Source organism: Geotrypetes seraphini, chromosome 9 (assembly GCF_902459505.1).
Source record: "Geotrypetes seraphini chromosome 9, aGeoSer1.1, whole genome shotgun sequence".
Taxonomy (NCBI): Eukaryota; Metazoa; Chordata; class Amphibia; order Gymnophiona; family Dermophiidae; genus Geotrypetes; species Geotrypetes seraphini.
This window is the reverse complement of record NC_047092.1, coordinates 76019124-76037369: the sequence shown is the minus strand read 5'-3', so window position 1 is coordinate 76037369 and position 18246 is coordinate 76019124. Positions and strand designations below refer to the sequence as shown.

Sequence of the window (18246 nt, the reverse complement as noted above, 5' to 3'; positions counted from 1 at the left end):
GGGAAGAATTCAGTGAGCTATATACTCATTTGCTTTCCCCATTTGTACTTCTTTAATACAGTGTATCGCAAACTGTGTGCCTCCTGAGATTCCTAGTGTGCAGTGGCACACTGAGGAGGAAGAGAGGTGCCGGCCAGCTGACTTGCCTACAGGACGTGCCTCTCGCCACAATAGGCACAACCTGTAGGGCCAGAGGTTCTCAACATGTAGTACGGCACCAGCGCTGCATGTCTAGCAACTTCCTGCTGCCATCGTGTATCTCCCAGGACTCCTGCCTTCCTCACCTTCTCTCCCCACCCCTGGACCAGCAGTGGCAGCTAAGTGTGTGTTTAACATCGCCACGCTGCTGCTACTAGCATTAGTTTAGATGCAGTTCTATCAGGCAAGCCTCAGGGCCTTTGCTAGGTTGGTTCGCCTCAATGATGCAACTTTCATTAGAGGCAGGCCAGCCTAGCAAAGGCTTTAAGGCTGCCTGATGGAACCGCATCTAAACTAATGATAGTAGCAGCAATGTGGCAATGTTAAAAGTACAGTGAGCTGCCGCTAGAGAGAGGAGAAGTACTGCTGGACAGGGGAGGATGGAAAGGAAAGAGAAGAGAGGTACTTCTGGACATGTGGAGGTGCTGCTGGACAAGGGGGAGTGAAAGGAAAGGGAGAAGAGGTGCTGCTGGACCTGGCAGAAAGGGAGAGAAAGGAAAAGCACTGCACACTGGAGGGGAGGAGAGATGATGCATGGGGAGAGATCATATTAGTTACATAGAAACATAGAAAATGACGGCAGAAAAGGGCCATAGCCCACCAAGTCTGCCCATTCCAACTACCCGCCCCCCCCCTGACTTTACTCTCTTAGAGATCCCATGTGAATATCCCATTTTCTCTTAAAATCCGACATGCTGCTGGCCTCAATCACCTGCAGTGGGAGTTCGTTCCAATGATCCACCACTCTTTCGGTGAAGAAGTACTTTCTGAAGTCGCTATGAAACTTCCCTCCCCTGATTTTCAGCGGATGCCCTCTGGTGGTCGAGGGTCCTATGAGACAGAAGCTACCATCTTCCGACTCGATACGGCCCGTGACGTACTTAAACGTTTCAATCATGTCTCCCTTCTCTCTTCGGTCCTCAAGTGAGTACAGCTGCAATTTATTCAGCCTTTCTTCATACGTGAGATCCTTGAGCCCCAAGACCATCCTGGTGGCCATTCGCTGAACCGACTCGATTCTCAGCACATCCTTCCGGTAGTGTGGTCTCCAGAATTGAACACAATACTCCAAATGAGGTCTCACCATGGATCTGTACAGCGGCATTATGACTTCATGTCTCCTGCTGACAAAACCTCTACAGATACAACCAATCATTTTCCTTGCCCTGGAGGAAGCCTTCTCCACTTGATTGGCAGCCTTCATGTTGTGAGTGAGGTTGGGGGAGGGAAGGAAAGAAAATTGTTGAAGGAGGAGTGAGAGTGATGAGAGGAAGAAATGGGTATGCGGGGGAGGAGAGGGAGAAATGGGGCATGGGGCGAGAGCATGTTGGGTTGGGGGAGGGAAAGAGGGATGTCACTCAAGGGAAGAGGCAAGGAGAGAGAGAAATGTGCAGGAGGCATAAAGTGTTGGACTCATGGAGAAGGTGAGATGGATGGGAGGACAAAAAGGAAGGAGGAGAGGACAGAGTGAAAAGTTGGACTCATGGAAAGAAGTCGGTTGGGGGAGGGAAGAAGGACCGGAGGAGAAGCAGCATGCAGGAGGAAGAGAGAAAGAAATATTGGACTGGTGGAAAGGAGGGAGAAATGTTGGACTGAATGGGGGGGGGGGGCTAGAAAGGAGGAAGAGAAGGGAGATGGACTGCAGGGGGCAGAAAGGAGGAAGGGAGAGAGAAATGTTACACTGGGAGGAGAGATGACCTAAGGAAGGGAGAGATACAAGACCAGGGAATGGAAGGGAAGGAGGGAGTCTGGTAGCACTATAGAAATAATAGTAGTAGTAGTAGTAGTAGTAGTAGTAGAGATGCCTGGGAAGGGGAGAAAGGAAGGATAGAGAGATGTCGGACCATGGAAACAGGGAGGGAAGGAAAGAGATGTCAGACCAAAGAAATGGGGAGGGAAGGAGAAAAAGATAGGAAGGGAAGGTAAGACGTGGAAAAGTAGATTTTGAGAAGAAAGCAGAAAAATAGAAACATTGAATGTTAAGTTAATGCCAAAGATGGATGCAAATAATTTTCCTTATGAGATGGCGGGGATGTCACTAGTGAAAACTAGAAGAAGTCAGAAATTGCTTTGATAAATAATATATGAACTGACTTCGCATTCAACACAATCGATGAAAAGTATTACTTTTTAAGGCTAAACTAGAGGAGGGAATGCACAAAATACATACCAAAACTGAAAAGCTCTCACACCACAAAGTGTATTCAAACTGCCAGAAAGGACACAGCAGTACACTCCCGATTTAAATAAAGAGAAGGGGGAGGGATTTGATGACGTCATCAAGTGGCTGATGCAATAATCAAGACTGAAAAAAACTGTGAAGCAAAAAAACTGTAAAATGCTGTAAAAAATGAATGAAAATGAATTAAAAATAAAACAAAAATAATACAATAATCTGCAACGTTACCACCTGGCCAAGGAACAAAATAATGTTAAGAGTCATAGAAATGCAACCCACTCCATCTCGCTGTTCAGTCCATGTGGGTGCAAGGTATTGAGGATAAAAATCCACTTCTCTTCTTGTTTCCAAAGCATCCTTGCAACATCTCCTCCTCTAGTAGGAACTATGACATTGAGAATAGAAAAGGTGAGATCCGTGGGTGCATGTTGATGATCTAACCAATGCTGTACTAGGGGGGCCTCTTTCACTCCTGTGCGAATCCTGCTGATGTGTTCTCCAATCCGGGTCTTGATACTTCGGGTAGTGCACCCTACATAAAACAACCGACATGGGCATTGAATGATGTACATTACTTGTAGAGAGTCACAATTAGTGGCGGGGCACTTGATATGACTAAGATGACTTAGACAGGCAGACATTTGTTGTAAAGTGACACAATGTTTGCATATTTTGCAACGACCACACTGAGAATGTTGACCTGATGTTTGTGTCCGTGGTTGTTTAATGAACTGGGAATGGACCAAATGCTGCTTCAAGTTGCGCTATTTGGAGAACGCGAATCTGGGCACCTGTTGGAATGCCTCATGGAATTGCATAATTCCCCAGTGTTGTTTAATGATATGTTTAATATCAAACGCCCGAACTGAATAAGGGAGGACACATACTAGAGAGTTCTCAACTGATTTTGATGGTGAAGACAGTAATAAAGTTCTATTTGCATATAAAGCATGCTTATATGCTTTCTGTATCACTGAGTGAGGATACCCCCTTTGTTGAAATCTGAATTTCATTTCACCAGCTTTTATAATATATTCCTGGACCGTGGTGCAGAGTCTTCGGAGACGTAAAAATTGTCCCACTGGAATGTTATTTCTTAAATGTCTGGGGTGGAAACTACTGTATTCTAGTAAATTGTTCCTATCAGTAGACTTGCGAAAAATGGTGGTAGAAAAATGTCCACGATGTAAACAAATTTGAATATCTAAAAAAGATACCTGTTGTGAATCTGTATGCATAACAAATTGTAAATTACTATCACATGAGTTCAGCCAGGCTAGAAATATCTGTAAATCTGCAGAGAGACCTGTCCATACAGCGAAGATGTCATCAATATACTGTTTCCAAATTAAAAAGTCCTTCCAAAAATCAGAAATGTATAAGAAAGTTTCTTCATATCTAGATATGTATAGGCACGCCACAGAGGGTGCCATCTTAGCACCCATGGCAGTGCCCTTGATTTGTTTGTAATACTTCATATCAAACTGGAAATAGTTCATATTTAAAGCTATACGCGCCAGCTGTGTTAAAAATTCAACCCTGCCTTGAGAAAGCTCCAAGGTGCGCAATTCCTCTTCAATAATTGTTACTGCTGCATTCTGCGGAATATTAGTATATAAAGCAGATATGTCTAACGTTATTAATGTAGCTTGTGGAGGAACTTGTTGGTATTGCGCTAAAATATTGATCATGTGGGCGGAGTCAAGCACGTATGAAGAAGCTAAAGAAACTTTGTCTTTAAGGTAAGTATCAAGCATAGCAGATAAAGGTTCTAAAATGGAACCAATTCCTGACACAATGGGTCTACCTGGGGGATTTTTAAGGGACTTGTGAATTTTTGGGACAAAATAGATGAAGGGAATTCTTGGATGTTTACATGAAAGAAATTTGAATTCCTTGTCCGTGATGACCCCTGCTTCTGATGCATGAACTAAAAGGTGTGATATCACATCTTGTATGAAAGGGGTGGGGTCTTCTTGCAATAAAGTGTAATAACTTTGATCTGACAACTGACGATCTGCTTCAGCCACATATTGCTCAGTATCAAGAAGAACCACGCCACCCCCTTTATCTGCCGGACGGATAATGATACTTTGATCAGAACTCAAAGATTGCAGGGCTATCTGCTGGGCCCGTGATAAATTGTGTTGGATCTTATAGAGGTTCTTTTCAAGAGAACTAATATCTCTAAGTACCAAATTCTCAAATGCTTGAATTCAAGAATTTGAGAATTTGGTACTTAGAGATATTAGTTCTCTTGAAAAGAACCCCTATAAGATCCAACACAATTTATCACGGGCCCAGCAGATAGCCCTGCAATCTTTGAGTTCTGATCAAAGTATCATTATCCGTCCGGCAGATAAAGGGGGTGGCGTGGTTCTTCTTGATACTGAGCAATATGTGGCTGAAGCAGATCGTCAGTTGTCAGATCAAAGTTATTACACTTTATTGCAAGAAGACCCCACCCCTTTCATACAAGATGTGATATCACACCTTTTAGTTCATGCATCAGAAGCAGGGGTCATCACGGACAAGGAATTCAAATTTCTTTCATGTAAACATCCAAGAATTCCCGTCATCTATTTTGTCCCAAAAATTCACAAGTCCCTTCAAAATCCCCCAGGTAGACCCATTGTGTCAGGAATTGGTTCCATTTTAGAACCTTTATCTGCTATGCTTGATACTTACCTTAAAGATAAAGTTTCTTTAGCTTCTTCATACGTGCTTGACTCCGCCCACATGATCAATATTTTAGTGCAATACCAACAAGTTCCTCCACAAGCTACATTAATAACGTTAGACATATCTGCCTTATATACTAATATTCCGCAGAATGCAGCAGTAACAATTATTGAAGAGGAATTGCGCACCTTGGAGCTTTCTCAAGGCAGGGTTGAATTTTTAACACAGCTGGCGCGTATAGCTTTAAATATGAACTATTTCCAGTTTGATATGAAGTATTACAAACAAATCAAGGGCACTGCCATGGGTGCTAAGATGGCACCCTCTGTGGCGTGCCTATACGTATCTAGATATGAAGAAACTTTCTTATACATTTCTGATTTTTGGAAGGACTTTTTAATTTGGAAACGGTATATTGATGACATCTTCGCTGTATGGACAGGTCTCTCTGCAGATTTACAGATATTTCTAGCCTGGCTGAACTCATGTGATAGTAATTTACAATTTGTTATGCATACAGATTCACAACAGGTATCTTTTTTAGATATTCAAATTTGTTTACATCATGGACATTTTTCTACCACCATTTTTCGCAAGTCTACTGATAGGAACAATTTACTAGAATACAGTAGTTTCCACCCCAGACATTTAAGAAATAACATTCCAGTGGGACAATTTTTACGTCTCCGAAGACTCTGCACCACGGTCCAGGAATATATTATAAAAGCTGGTGAAATGAAATTCAGATTTCAACAAAGGGGGTATCCTCACTCAATGATACAGAAAGCATATAAGCGTGCTTTATATGCAAATAGAACTTTATTACTGTCTTCACCATCAAAATCAGATGAGAACTCTCTAGTATGTGTCCTCCCTTATTCAGTTCAGGCGTTTGATAGTAAACATATCATTAAACAACACTGGGGAATTATGCAATTCCATGAGGCATTCCAACAGGTGCCCAGATTCGCGTTCTCCAAACAACGCAACTTGAAGCAGCATTTGGTCCATTCCCAGTTCATTAAACAACCACGGACACAAACATCAGGTCAACATTCTCAGTGTGGTCGTTGCAAAATATGCAAACATTGTGTCACTTTATAACAAATGTCTGCCTGTCTAAGTCATCTTAGTCATATCAAGTGCCCCGCCACTAATTGTGACTCTCGACAAGTAATGTACATCATCCAATGCCCATGTCGGTTGTTTTATGTAGGGTGCACTACCCGAAGTATCAAGACCCGGATTGGAGAACACAACAGCAGGATTCGCACAGGAGTGAAAGAGGCTCCCCTAGTACAGCATTGGTTGGATCATCAACATGCACCTACGGATCTCACCTTTTCTATTTTCAATGTCATAGTTCCTACTAGAGGAGGAGATGTTGCAAGGATGCTTTGGAAACAAGAACAGAAGTGGATTTTTATCCTCAATACCTTGCACCCACATGGACTGAACAGCGAGATGGAGTGGGTTGCATTTCTATGACTCTTAACATTATTTTGTTCCTTGGCCAGGTGGTAACGTTGCAGATTATTGTATTATTTTTGTTTTATTTTTAATTCATTTTCATTCATTTTTTACAGCATTTTACAGTTTTTTTGCTTCACAGTTTTTTTCAGTCTTGATTATTGCATCAGCCACTTGATGATGTCATCAAATCCCTCCCCCTTCTCTCTATTTAAATCGGGAGTGTACTGCTGTGTCCTTTCTGGCAGTTTGAATACACTTTGTGGTGTGAGAGCTTTTCAGTTTTGGTATGTATTTTGTGCATTCCCTCCTCTAGTTTAGCCTTAAAAAGTAATACTTTTCATCGATTGTGTTGAATGCGAAGTCAGTTCATATATTATTTATTTAAAGATGGATGCAAGGCATAAAGTGAAGAAGGAGAGAAAAACAGTCAATGGATAAGAAGGCACTGGAAACATAGTTAAAAGCACAGAAAATAAAGTCACCAGACAACAAAGGTAGGGAAAATGATTTTATTTTCAATATAGTGAATGAAATGTGTCAGTTTTGAGAATTTATATCTGATGTGTATATCATGTGTATATGAAAAATGAATGGAAAAAATTGCATTACAATTAGTAAAGGGGGTGGGATCTGGGGCAGAGCTTGGGTGGGCTTAGGGCAGAGCTTGAGAGGTATGTGGTTGGGGTACTCAGTTGATATTTGTTAGACTTAGGGGTACTTAGCTTGAAATAGTTGAGAAACACTGCTGTAGGCAATCAGCCGGTGCCAACGCCTCTCCGACCCTCTTCTCTGCTGGCACCCCCTACTGGCATCTTAAGGCCCGTCTGGAGGGCCTTTGCGCATGCATGGATGTCGATGTGATGATGTCACGCATGTGTGTCATGTCATCACATTGAAGTCCGTACACTTCTGGGTGCCTCGAGCCGTGGCCACTACCTTTAGTGTGCCCCAGCTCGAGAAAGTTCAAGAGATACTGCTGTAGTAGAATAATAGCTTTTCTTCATAACAGAAACAATTCTAAAGTAAATGTGATAATTGCTATTAAATTTTCTTTATCTACTTCTACATCTCCAATTTATGCCCCATATTTTTAGGGCATGGAACTTTTCAGTATACCAAGAAGCTGGAGCTTTGCAGAAACAATAATTTAAGGAGACAATAGATTCAACTGAATATGTCAAAGCCCTACACCAAACATCAATCTTATTAACTGTTTCAGTCAACTTATCATCTGAAAAAGTACTAAAGGAATTCAAACCGCTATGTGTTGTAATAAATGCTTAGGGTGCAATATTTTGATTCCCACTCAAGAATCAATTACCTTTAAATAGGCATCCAGCAAAAAATCAGTTTAAAAAACACTCAGTCTAAGAGTGTTCTCACATTATACATTTTAAAAACAACCTCATACAGTCAGGTAAAAGAGTAAATCTAACATCCAATCAGCAATATAAGATCAAAAGCATCCATGAGGGATAAAATGTGCTGTGCATGTATGGAATCCAGGAACTTTGTAAACTGAAATACTTTGTTCTATAATCCATCCTGAACTGGGTGAAATATAAATGTACTAAACTAAATAATATCAATTAACTCATGCAGGACCTCACAGTAATTGTGCAGTGGAAGATATACCAATAATAACCCTTTCTTAAAATGCCAGATTATTTCTTCCTTCAGTTTATTTACTGTATTTTTCGCTCCATAAGACACACCTGCCCATAAGACGCACCCACCTCTAGAGAAGGAAAAAACAAGAAAAAAAAATTCTGAACCAAAATGGTGTGCCCTGTACCCTGTCCCCCCTCTGGTGGTAGGCCGGGACAGGGTACAGGGCACATCTAGTGGTGGGCACGTCTATTGGTAGGCAGCCCCAAGCCAGCCAGACCACCAGCCCCAGGCCACCCACTTTTGGGTGGAAAAAAATGCATCTTATGGACTCTTTCCTAGAAATGGAATGACTTCTGGTCTTCACTCTCACCTCTTTGCAGTGACTTACTAGGCTTCAGATCTCCATTTCATATCCCTTGGAATGCAAAACCCCTGGTGACAGTTGCAAACAACAGGAGCAATGGGAGCAATTTAGGATGTCATGATCAAGGTCCAGAAATTTTATACAAGTCAATGATGGACATTTTCACTCCACAATTGTGCCACTTGAACTTCTACAGAAAGGGAGTAGGGGGTAGGATCCAGAAAAAAGAACACTGGGAGAATGAAGAGTTATACCCATATACCAGTGTGGACAAAAATATGCAGAACTGACCAGCAAGGTGGCAGCTGCATGGTAGCTTCCAATAATGAATAGAAAAACTCTCTTGCTTTTGCAAGCTCTGAGATCTGTATCAAGTTAGTGGCATCAGATAACCTCACTATGTGGCTGATTTTTATCTAACTAGGTGACCAAGACACTGTTTTCCCAAATAAATCATTTGTCTGATTTAAAAAAAAAATGAAAAAAGGTCTAGCCTAGAAATAAGTAATTGTTTTATAATTATTTCCAAATGTTGATTTCTTTTCTCATAGCGACTAAAATTAGAATTAATCTTATACTCTTATAATTGGGCATTTATGGAAATGCCAAGAACGCGTTTCACATTACAGCTACCAGCAGCCACTTTTCAAATTTCTAAATCTTGAACCACTTAGAGATGCATAAGGAAAAAGAGCTACCTTAATTTATTGTCTCCAGTTTTTATATTACTATTATCTCAGATGCATTTAACTTCTCTTATTCCAGTACAAGTCTATTGAGATTTTCCCAGGTTTTTAAAGGCAAATGATTAATAAAAATGGCTATATGAATAAAACAATGTTTACAAACATAGCTCACAAGACCCATAAATCAGTAAGAAAACAATTTAAAACACTGTTAGTGAATCTGTGAAACACTGTTATTTGTTGTACTTGGCAAAATAAAACACTACATAATTTTTGCTAGCAAAGAATGTCAGCAGTAAGGCTACTTAAAGAAAAGTAACAAATAACCTGTTCCACCTAACAACTCTGACAAGAGATGTTAAAGAAAAGAGCTTACCGTATAAAGTTCATTAAGTACTTTCATTAAATCCTCATGAAGCTGGAATGCAATTTCCTTGCTCTGCAATTAAAACAAATTTGATAGAAATAAGACTTTCAGGCTCACAAAATATTTTACTTGTGTATGAATCCATGGCCCTCAAATTCTAACAAAATGAATAGCAAAAGAAGAATCTCAAGAAATTCATCAAGATTTTCCAAAGAGTAACGATTATAAAATAATTGATTTGGGAGATATGTGGAATGACAAAAAAAATTCCAATTGGAACAGCTCATGAAAGACATTTGGAAAGCATAGTAGACGCCCCAAAGATGAGTAGCAGGAGGCTGCTTTTGGGCTTCCCCTGCCTCTCAGCTGTTTGGGCTTCCTCGAACTGGCTCTGTGCATGTGTGAGAGCCAGTTTCTAAGCGAGTGATTGGATGGAATTACGATTGCTGTCTATAACGGTGTTCTTCAACCACCAGTCCATGGACCGGTACCGGTCCGCAGAAATTTCTTGCTGGTCCACAGGACCGGCACGTGCATCAGGCCCCAGGCAATGCTCTTCAGCTGCTGGTCCACAGATCAATGCGACGTTGTCTTCGGGCCGGCTCCCTCTTCCTCAATGCAGCAGTGCACAAAACCATGGGCAGAGGCTCCTATGCACGTTCTGCGCCTGAACCGGAAGCCTTCTCTCTGACGTCTCAACGTCAGAGGGAAGGCTTCCAGATGAGGCGTGGGACGCGCAAGGAGCCGCTGCCCATGGCTTTGTGCACTGCAGCACCAAGGAAGAGGGAGCCGGCCTGAAGATAACACTAGGGGAGAAGGGGGGGCAGGCCAGTAGGCAAGCCACAGCATGGAGGGAGGGAGACAACAACGGTAGGGGGAATTATTTTATTTTTTAATTTAGTGATTGATTTACATCTGCTGTCTAATCAGGAAGAAATGCATTTGTTTCTTTTCCTCTGGGGTTGTAGTGCATGCAGAGTCTTGCATCTTAGGGTTTGTTTGTATATACAGTGGTACCTTGGTTTACGAGCATAATTCATAGAAACATAGAAACATAGAAATAGACGGCAGATAAGGGCCCACGGCCCATCTAGTCTGCCCACCTTAATGTCCCTCCCCTACCTTTGCCCTGTTGAATAGATCCCATGTGCCGATCCCATTTGGCCTTAAAATCAGGCACGCTGCTGGCCTCAATCACCTGTAGTGGAAGACTATTCCAGCGATCAACCACTCTTTCAGTGAAAAAGAATTTCCTGGTGTCAACTCGTAGTTTCCCGCCCCTGATTTTCAACGGATGCCCTCTTGTTGTCGTGGGACCCTTGAAAAAGAAGATATCTTCCTCTGCCTCGATGCGGCCCGTAAGATACTTGAACGTCTCGATCATGTCCCCCCTCTCTCTGCGCTCCTCGAGCGAGTATAGCTGTAATTTGTCAAGCCGTTTTTCGTATGGTAGATCCTTGAGTCCCGAGACCATCCGGGTGGCCATTCTTTGCACCGACTCCAGTCTCAGCACATCCTTGCGATAATGCGGCCTCCAGAATTGCACACAATATTCCAGGTGGGGCCTCACCATGGATCTATACAATGGCATAATGACTTCCGCCTTACGACTGACGAAACCCCTTCGTATGCAGCCCATGATTTGTCTTGCCTTGGACGAAGCCTGCTCCACTTGATTGGCAGACTTCATGTCCTCACTGACGATTACCCCCAAGTCTCGTTCTGCTACCGTTTTTGCTAGGATCTCGCCATTAAGGGTATAAGACTTGCATGGATTCTGGCTGCCCAGGTGCATAACTTTGCATTTTTTGGCATTGAAGTTGAGTTGCCATGTCCTAGACCATCGCTCCAGTAGGAGTAGGTCGTGCATCATGTTGTCGGGCACTGAATCTTCGTCTGTTGTGCATTTGCCCACTACATTACTCAGTTTGGCGTCATCGGCGAATAATGTTATTTTACCTCGAAGCCCTTCTGCCAAGTCTCTTATAAAGATGTTGAATAGGATTGGGCCCAAGACTGAGCCCTGTGGTACTCCACTAATCACCTCCGTCATTTCGGAGGGAGTGCCGTTCACCACCACCCTTTGGAGCCTACCTCCAAGCCAGCTCCCAACCCATTTCGTCAATGTGTCACCTAATCCTATAGAACTCATCTTGCTCAGTAACCTGTGGTGTGGTACGCTATCGAATGCTTTGCTAAAGTCCAGGTACACGATGTCCAGGGACTCCCCAATATCCAGCTTCCCCGTTACCCAGTCAAAGAAGCTGATCAGGTTGGATTGGCAGGATCTCCCCTTAGTAAATCCATGTTGTCGGGGATCCCGTAGATTCTCCTCATCCAGGATCTTATCTAATTGGTGTTTGATTAGAGTTTCCATTAGTTTGCTCACTATCGATGTTAGACTCACTGGTCTGTAGTTTGCTGTCTCCATCTTTGAGCCTTTCTTGTGGAGTGGAATGACGTTAGCCGTCCTCCAGTCCAACGGGACGCTGCCTGTACTAAGGGAGAGGTTGAAGAGCGCGGACAGTGGCTCCGCCAAGACATCACTCAGCTCCCTAAGCACCCTGGGGTGCAGGTTGTCCGGCCCCATTGCCTTGCTAACCTTGAGCCTTGACAGCTCACCGTAGACACTGCTGGGCGTAAACTCAAAGTTACTAAACGGGTCAACTGAGCCAACCCTTGTCTGTAGCTGAGGGCCGAGCCCTGGCGCTTTTCGGGTGAAGACTGAGCAGAAGTATTCATTTAATAGTTGGGCTTTTTCCGAATCCTTTTCCACATAGTCTCCGTCTGGTTTCCTAAGACGTACAATCCCGCCTGAGTTTTTTCTTCTATCACTGATATACCTGAAGAAGGATTTATCTCCCTTCTGGATGTTCTTTGCTAGAGACTCCTCCATGAGGAATTATCCTCCCTGACTGCTGTTTTGACGGCTTTTGATTTGGCCAGGTAGTCTGCTCTAGAGTCCTGCTTCCCTGATTGTTTGTAAGAGATGAATGCTTTTTTCTTCTCCTTGATCAGGTCTGAGATCTCCGCAGTAAACCACTGTGGCTTATTGTTCCTTCGCCGTTTACTTACTGATTTTACATAGCGGTTTGTTGCTTCTTGTATGGTTGCTTTCAAAGTCGACCACATGTCTTCCACGTTATCGGTTTCTTCTTGGCTTTGTAGCGCCTGGTGAACGAAGTCTCCCATTTCTTTGAAATTTGTGTCCTTGAATTTGAGGACTTTGGTTAGTGTAGTAGATTTAGTGAAACCTTTCCTGATATTGAACCATACCATGTTGTGGTCACTGGTCATTCGTTCCAGAAGCATGCTCATAAACCAAATTACTCGTATATCAAAGTGAGTTTCCCCATAGAAAGTAAGGGAAACTCGCTTGATTCGTTTCCCCCCCCCCCAAGGCCAGTGGCACTGCTCTACCTCCCCCCCCGAGGCCAGTGGCACTGCTCTACCCCCCCTCGCGAATCGGCATTGTTCCCCCCCGCTCACGAAGGCCCCCCCGCGTGATCCAGAATCCTCCCCCGCTCGAATCGCCCCCCCGGCCGCGATCCGATATCCTCCCCATCCCAACACCCACCCGAACGCATCACTTACCCCCCATTGGCACCCGGCACCAAGGCACAGGACATGCCGGTGCCCGAAGATCTCTCATCCTTTTTGCTGGGCCTTGAGCATCTGCGCATGCTCAAGGCCTTAGTTCCTACTCTCTCCGAGATTCTCGGAGATCTCGAGAATCTCGGAGAGAGCAGGAACTAAGGCCTTGAGCATGCGCAGATGCTCATGGCCCAGCAAAAAGGATGAGAGATCTTCGGGCACCGGCACCGGCATGTCCTGTGCCTTGGTGCCGGATGCCAGATGGGGGGGTAAGTGATACGTTCGGGTGGGTGATGGGTACGGAGGATATCAGATCGCGGCGGCGGGGGGGGGGGGGGGGGCGACGCGAGCGGAGGGGTGCCGGATCGTGTGGGGGGTGCCGGATAGCAGGGGGGAGGTGCTCGTACATCGAGGTAAGCTCGGTTTGCGAGGCACCAATATTGCGAATGTTTTGCTCGTTTTGCAAAACACTCGCAAACTGGTGCACTCGTAAACCGAGGTACCACTGTATTAGTATTTTTAGTTTTTGGTCCTACATTTGCATGGGGTTATCTGTGTTCTGGTAGGAATGAATATTGAGAAGCATACAGTGTGCTTTGTGTAGTTTAATTTTGTGGTTAACCATTATGTGTTGTAAATACGATTATATTGTGTGTGTGTGTGTTTGTATATATGAAAAATGAATAGAAAAAAATGGTGTTACAATTAGTACTATTATGGGGGTGGGGTCTGGGGTAGAAATGGGCGAGGTCTGACCCATGACTTAGCCCAGTGTTCTTCAACTGCCGGTCCACAAAATGATTATTTTATTTCCGCCGGTCCATAGGTGTGAAAAGCAGGGCTGTGGAGTCGGTAGATAAATGTTCTGGCTCCGACTCCTCAGTTATTTGTACTTCAGACTCCGACTCCGACTCCAGGTATCCGAAATTTCCTCCGACTCCTCGACTCAGACTCTGACTCCACAGCACTGGTTAATTTTCAGATCGTTATAATGGAATGTCAAGTTGAGAGAAATGAGCATTTTCGACATCACCTTCTTTTTGCTTTTAATCAAGGTTCTAAGGTCGCAGAAGCTGCTCGCAACATTTGTGCTGTGTATATAGTGGGTGCTATAGCTGAAAGAATCGCTCGTGATTGGTATGCCAAGTTCAAAAATGGAGTCGGTAGATAAATGTTCCGACTCTGACTCCTCAGTTTTTTGTACTTCTGACTCTGACTCCGACTCCAGGTACCCGAAATTTCCTCCGACTCCAACTCCACAGCCCTGGTCAAAAGGTTGAAGAACACTGGTCTATAAAACTCATTTGCATGGGCAGCCGTTTGAACATCGATCACTGTTTAAAAATCAGCCAAAAAATCGGCCCTCATAAACCATGTTTTGTACATCTAGCCCTAAGTGCGTAACTGATTTTATCATGTGGGTAGGCTATAATGGGGGGTAAATTTGTGTTTGCAGGCATTTATTTTGCATTGGGTTAAGTGAGGAATAGTGGGCAGTGTGGGTGGAATTAAGGATTTTATGAGGAGATGAATGTCTTCAAAATAGGATTGACAGAGTTGGAAATGTGAATTTTTCCTCTAATTTTGATTGGACTGGGGATAATGATTTTTTACATCAGTCTCTTAAATGTCAAGGCTATGTTATAATAGATGGGTACAGTAAAAGACTGGGTTGTATTCGGAGTTTGATAGAGACTATTCCAGTGGTTGAGATAGGAATTTTATAGGAATTAAATGCCAGGATTGTAGGAGGGGAAAAAGGTAGAATCTTGATGTTTTATTACATTTATTTATTTCTTGGGATTTATTAACTACCCTTTTATGAAGAGATTCACCCATAGCAGTTTGCAATACAATGAATGGTAATCACATTTAACTCATAAGAGAAATCCTAAGATAGATATTGATTAATATGGGACTTTTAAACTGTGTTCTGATGAAGAAATGTTTTCAGAGATTAGGAAAGCTGAAGTATTGGGCAACAGTATAATAATGGATGATTTCTATTACCAAATAAACCTAAGGAAAGGACACACACAATAACTCCAGATACTAATATATAGGAGGGGAATCGCAAACACCACACAGCTTCACAACACCAATCACACCCCTATCTAAGGGACAGGGCTCAAACTGTGAGAAGTGGAGAAAAAACCTCAGTTCAGCTTCACTGGTAAAAAAAAACTCCACTTCTCTTGATGTAACTTCATTTAAATCCAACGTTCAAAATATGTCTTGAATGCTGATGGAACACAAGTGAAGCACTGTTATAGCCTAAAGGGACCCCCCCCCCTGTTAGATAGATCGCCAGATCGCCAAATGGCCCATCTAGTCTGCCCATCCCCAGTAACCATTATTTCTTTCTCTGTCAGAGAGCTCACACGTGCAGTCTCTATCTCCACCTCCTCTTCCAGGAGACTGTTTCATGCATCTACCACCCTTTCTGTAAAAAAGTATTGCCATAGATTACTCCTGAGCCTATCACCTTTCAACTTCATCCTATGCCCTCTCATTGCAGATTCCTTTCAAATGAGAAACTCGACTCATGTGCATTTACATTACGTAGGTATTTAAACATCTCTATCATATCTTTCCTCTCCCACCTTTCCTCCATAGTATACAGATTGAGATCTTTAAGTCTGTCCCCATACGCCTTATGATGGAGACCACATACCATTTTAGTAGCTTCCTCTGGACCGACTCCATCCTTTCTATATCTTTTTGAAGTTGCAGCCTCCAGAATTGTACACAATATGCTAAATGAGGTCTCACCAGTCTTATACAAGGGCATCAATACTTCCTTATTCCTACTGGCCATACTTCTCCCTATGCAACCTAGAATCCTTCTAGCTTTCGCCGGCACCTTTTCAACCTGTTTGGCCACCTTAAGATCATCACATACAATCACACCCAAGTCCCGCTCTTCTGTCGTGCCCATAAGTTCTTCACCCCCTGGAGGAAAAGTCCATAGTCTGTTATTGAGAAAGACATGGGTGAAACCACTGCTTGCCCTGGATCAGTAGCATAGAATGTTGCTACTCTGGGTTTTTGCCAGGTACTAATGGCATGGATTGGCCACTGTGAGAACAGGCTACTGGGCGTGATGGACCATTGGTCTGACCCAGTAAGGCTATACTTATGTTCATGCTAATTCAAAATTTCACTTTAAATAAAGAACTCCATATGCTGACTCATAATAAAACATTATTATTAATTCAATTTTCTACACCGTTCTTCCAGGAGAGCTCAGAAAGGTTTACATGGGTTTATTCAGGTACTCAAGCATTTTTCCCTGTCTGTCCCAGTGGGCTCTCAATCTATCTAATGTACCTGGGGCCATGAGGGGATTAAGTGACTTGCCCAGGGTCACAAGGAGCAGCGTGGGTTTGAACCCACAACCCCAGGGTGCTGAGGCTGTAGTTTTAACCACTGCACCACACTCTCCCCTCACATGAGTGAGGTAGGAGCATTCTATTACTTGAGATGACTGCTGTATCACTATATCTAGATTAAGGGAAAAATAGTTAAGGTTGGCATTAATTTTTCATAAGAATTAACTTTTCATTTGATCTTTACATAAGTTACCCCTAGGTAAAGGTATTTTTTTTAATGTTATGAACTATGTTTAGGGCTGATTTTGTACTTGGCCCCATCTCCCTCAGTAGAGATCATGGAAAATCTCTTAGGTTTTATTAGTGATCGTATAATGTAAATATCTTGAATTATATGCTGGTGATTCTAACATTTGTTATAATGTGTTTTTGTCTTTAAGAGAGCAAGATTTTTGGGTTGGGTTTTTTTTTTAACAAGCCTGATTTATTGCTAGACCACAGGATGTTTACATGAGCTCATAGTGGGGGACATGATATTGATCAAATCTTTTGTTTGCCTAGGATTAGAAATAGATTGGAAGCGGTCAGGTGTGAATTTTCTCCATAGTTCAAAAATATATATATTTAGGAGTTTGGCTGGATAAGGATCTCGGTTTCAAAGAGCAGGTTACCCCTGTCATACTTATATCTTTTGCTAGTCTTTAGCTGCTTCGCAGGTTACAACTCTTCATTAGATCAAAAATATTTTGCTGGCTTACTGCATGCTTTTCTTACTCCATAGAAAGATTATTCAAGAACTTAGGGCCCAACTGCTGTCTAATTCCATTTGGGTACTATGAGAAGATTTCAGGTTCATTCATTATGAAAATATCACAAATACGCAGGGCTAAGGACTAAAAATATAAATCTAAAATAAACGTATTATTCAATTGGTAACCAGTGTAATTCTGCTAAAATGGGTGTAATATGGTCAAGTGCCTGCTTATTCAAAAGAAGATGGGCAGCAGTATTTTGCACTAACTGTAACCTTTTTAGATGGTATTTTGGGAGAACACAGTATATAGCATAACAGTACGGCAAGTACTGAAGTTACGGCAAGTGAAATGATATGTGAGATTTAAAAAGAACTTGAAAATATGGCTTACAAACAAGTGTTTATGGTAGGAAAATGATGTTGTTTTGGTCAGGGGAATCTACGATATCTGGTTTGCAACATGATGTATAGGGTATAGTCGGCCTTGACAAATTTTTTACAAAATCTAGGAGCCAGCAGCAGACACCTCTCTTCCTTCTCTCACCCCATCCTTCCAATATTATCTCCAGTGAACAGAGGAAATCTCTTTCCAGATCAGCAATAGTTCTTTTAGAATCTGACTTACTACTACTTTGTGTCTATGGGTAAAAAAACTTCAGTAAATCAGTTTCTCCCTCTCACTCATACCCTCCAGCCTTCTCTCTCTCTCCCTCCCTCTCACACATATGTTTTTCACTCTCAGGGAATTAATACGTTTGGGAGTCTACATCCTATTCCCCTTGCCTTACAATTTCCAGAGCTGCCTTAGAAACAATGCATCTTTCACTTTCTCTCTATAAATCTAAGTCAAGTGAGCAGGAAGTTCAGGCTGTTCATGGTTTCAAGTTCCACAAAATTTGAAACCATGAGAATTCCCACTTCCTACATGTAGCTCAAGGTTACAGAGACCCAAATCATGATATGCAAGCTAGAAACCTATTTGAGGAATCTGCAAAAGGAAAATATT

At 42.6% G+C, this 18246-nt stretch overlaps 1 protein-coding gene across 3 annotated transcripts in view; it reads right to left on the bottom strand.

Annotated features, from left to right (window-relative positions):
* SRGAP1 (SLIT-ROBO Rho GTPase activating protein 1) overlaps positions 1-18246 on the bottom strand; it is a 299333-nt gene that overhangs the window by 171014 nt on the left and 110073 nt on the right. For all 3 annotated transcript variants that reach the window (XM_033959332.1, XM_033959333.1, XM_033959334.1), the window contains exon 4: positions 9570-9632. In XM_033959332.1, the coding sequence (XP_033815223.1) occupies positions 9570-9632 (63 nt within the window). The remainder of the gene's footprint in view (positions 1-9569; positions 9633-18246) is intronic.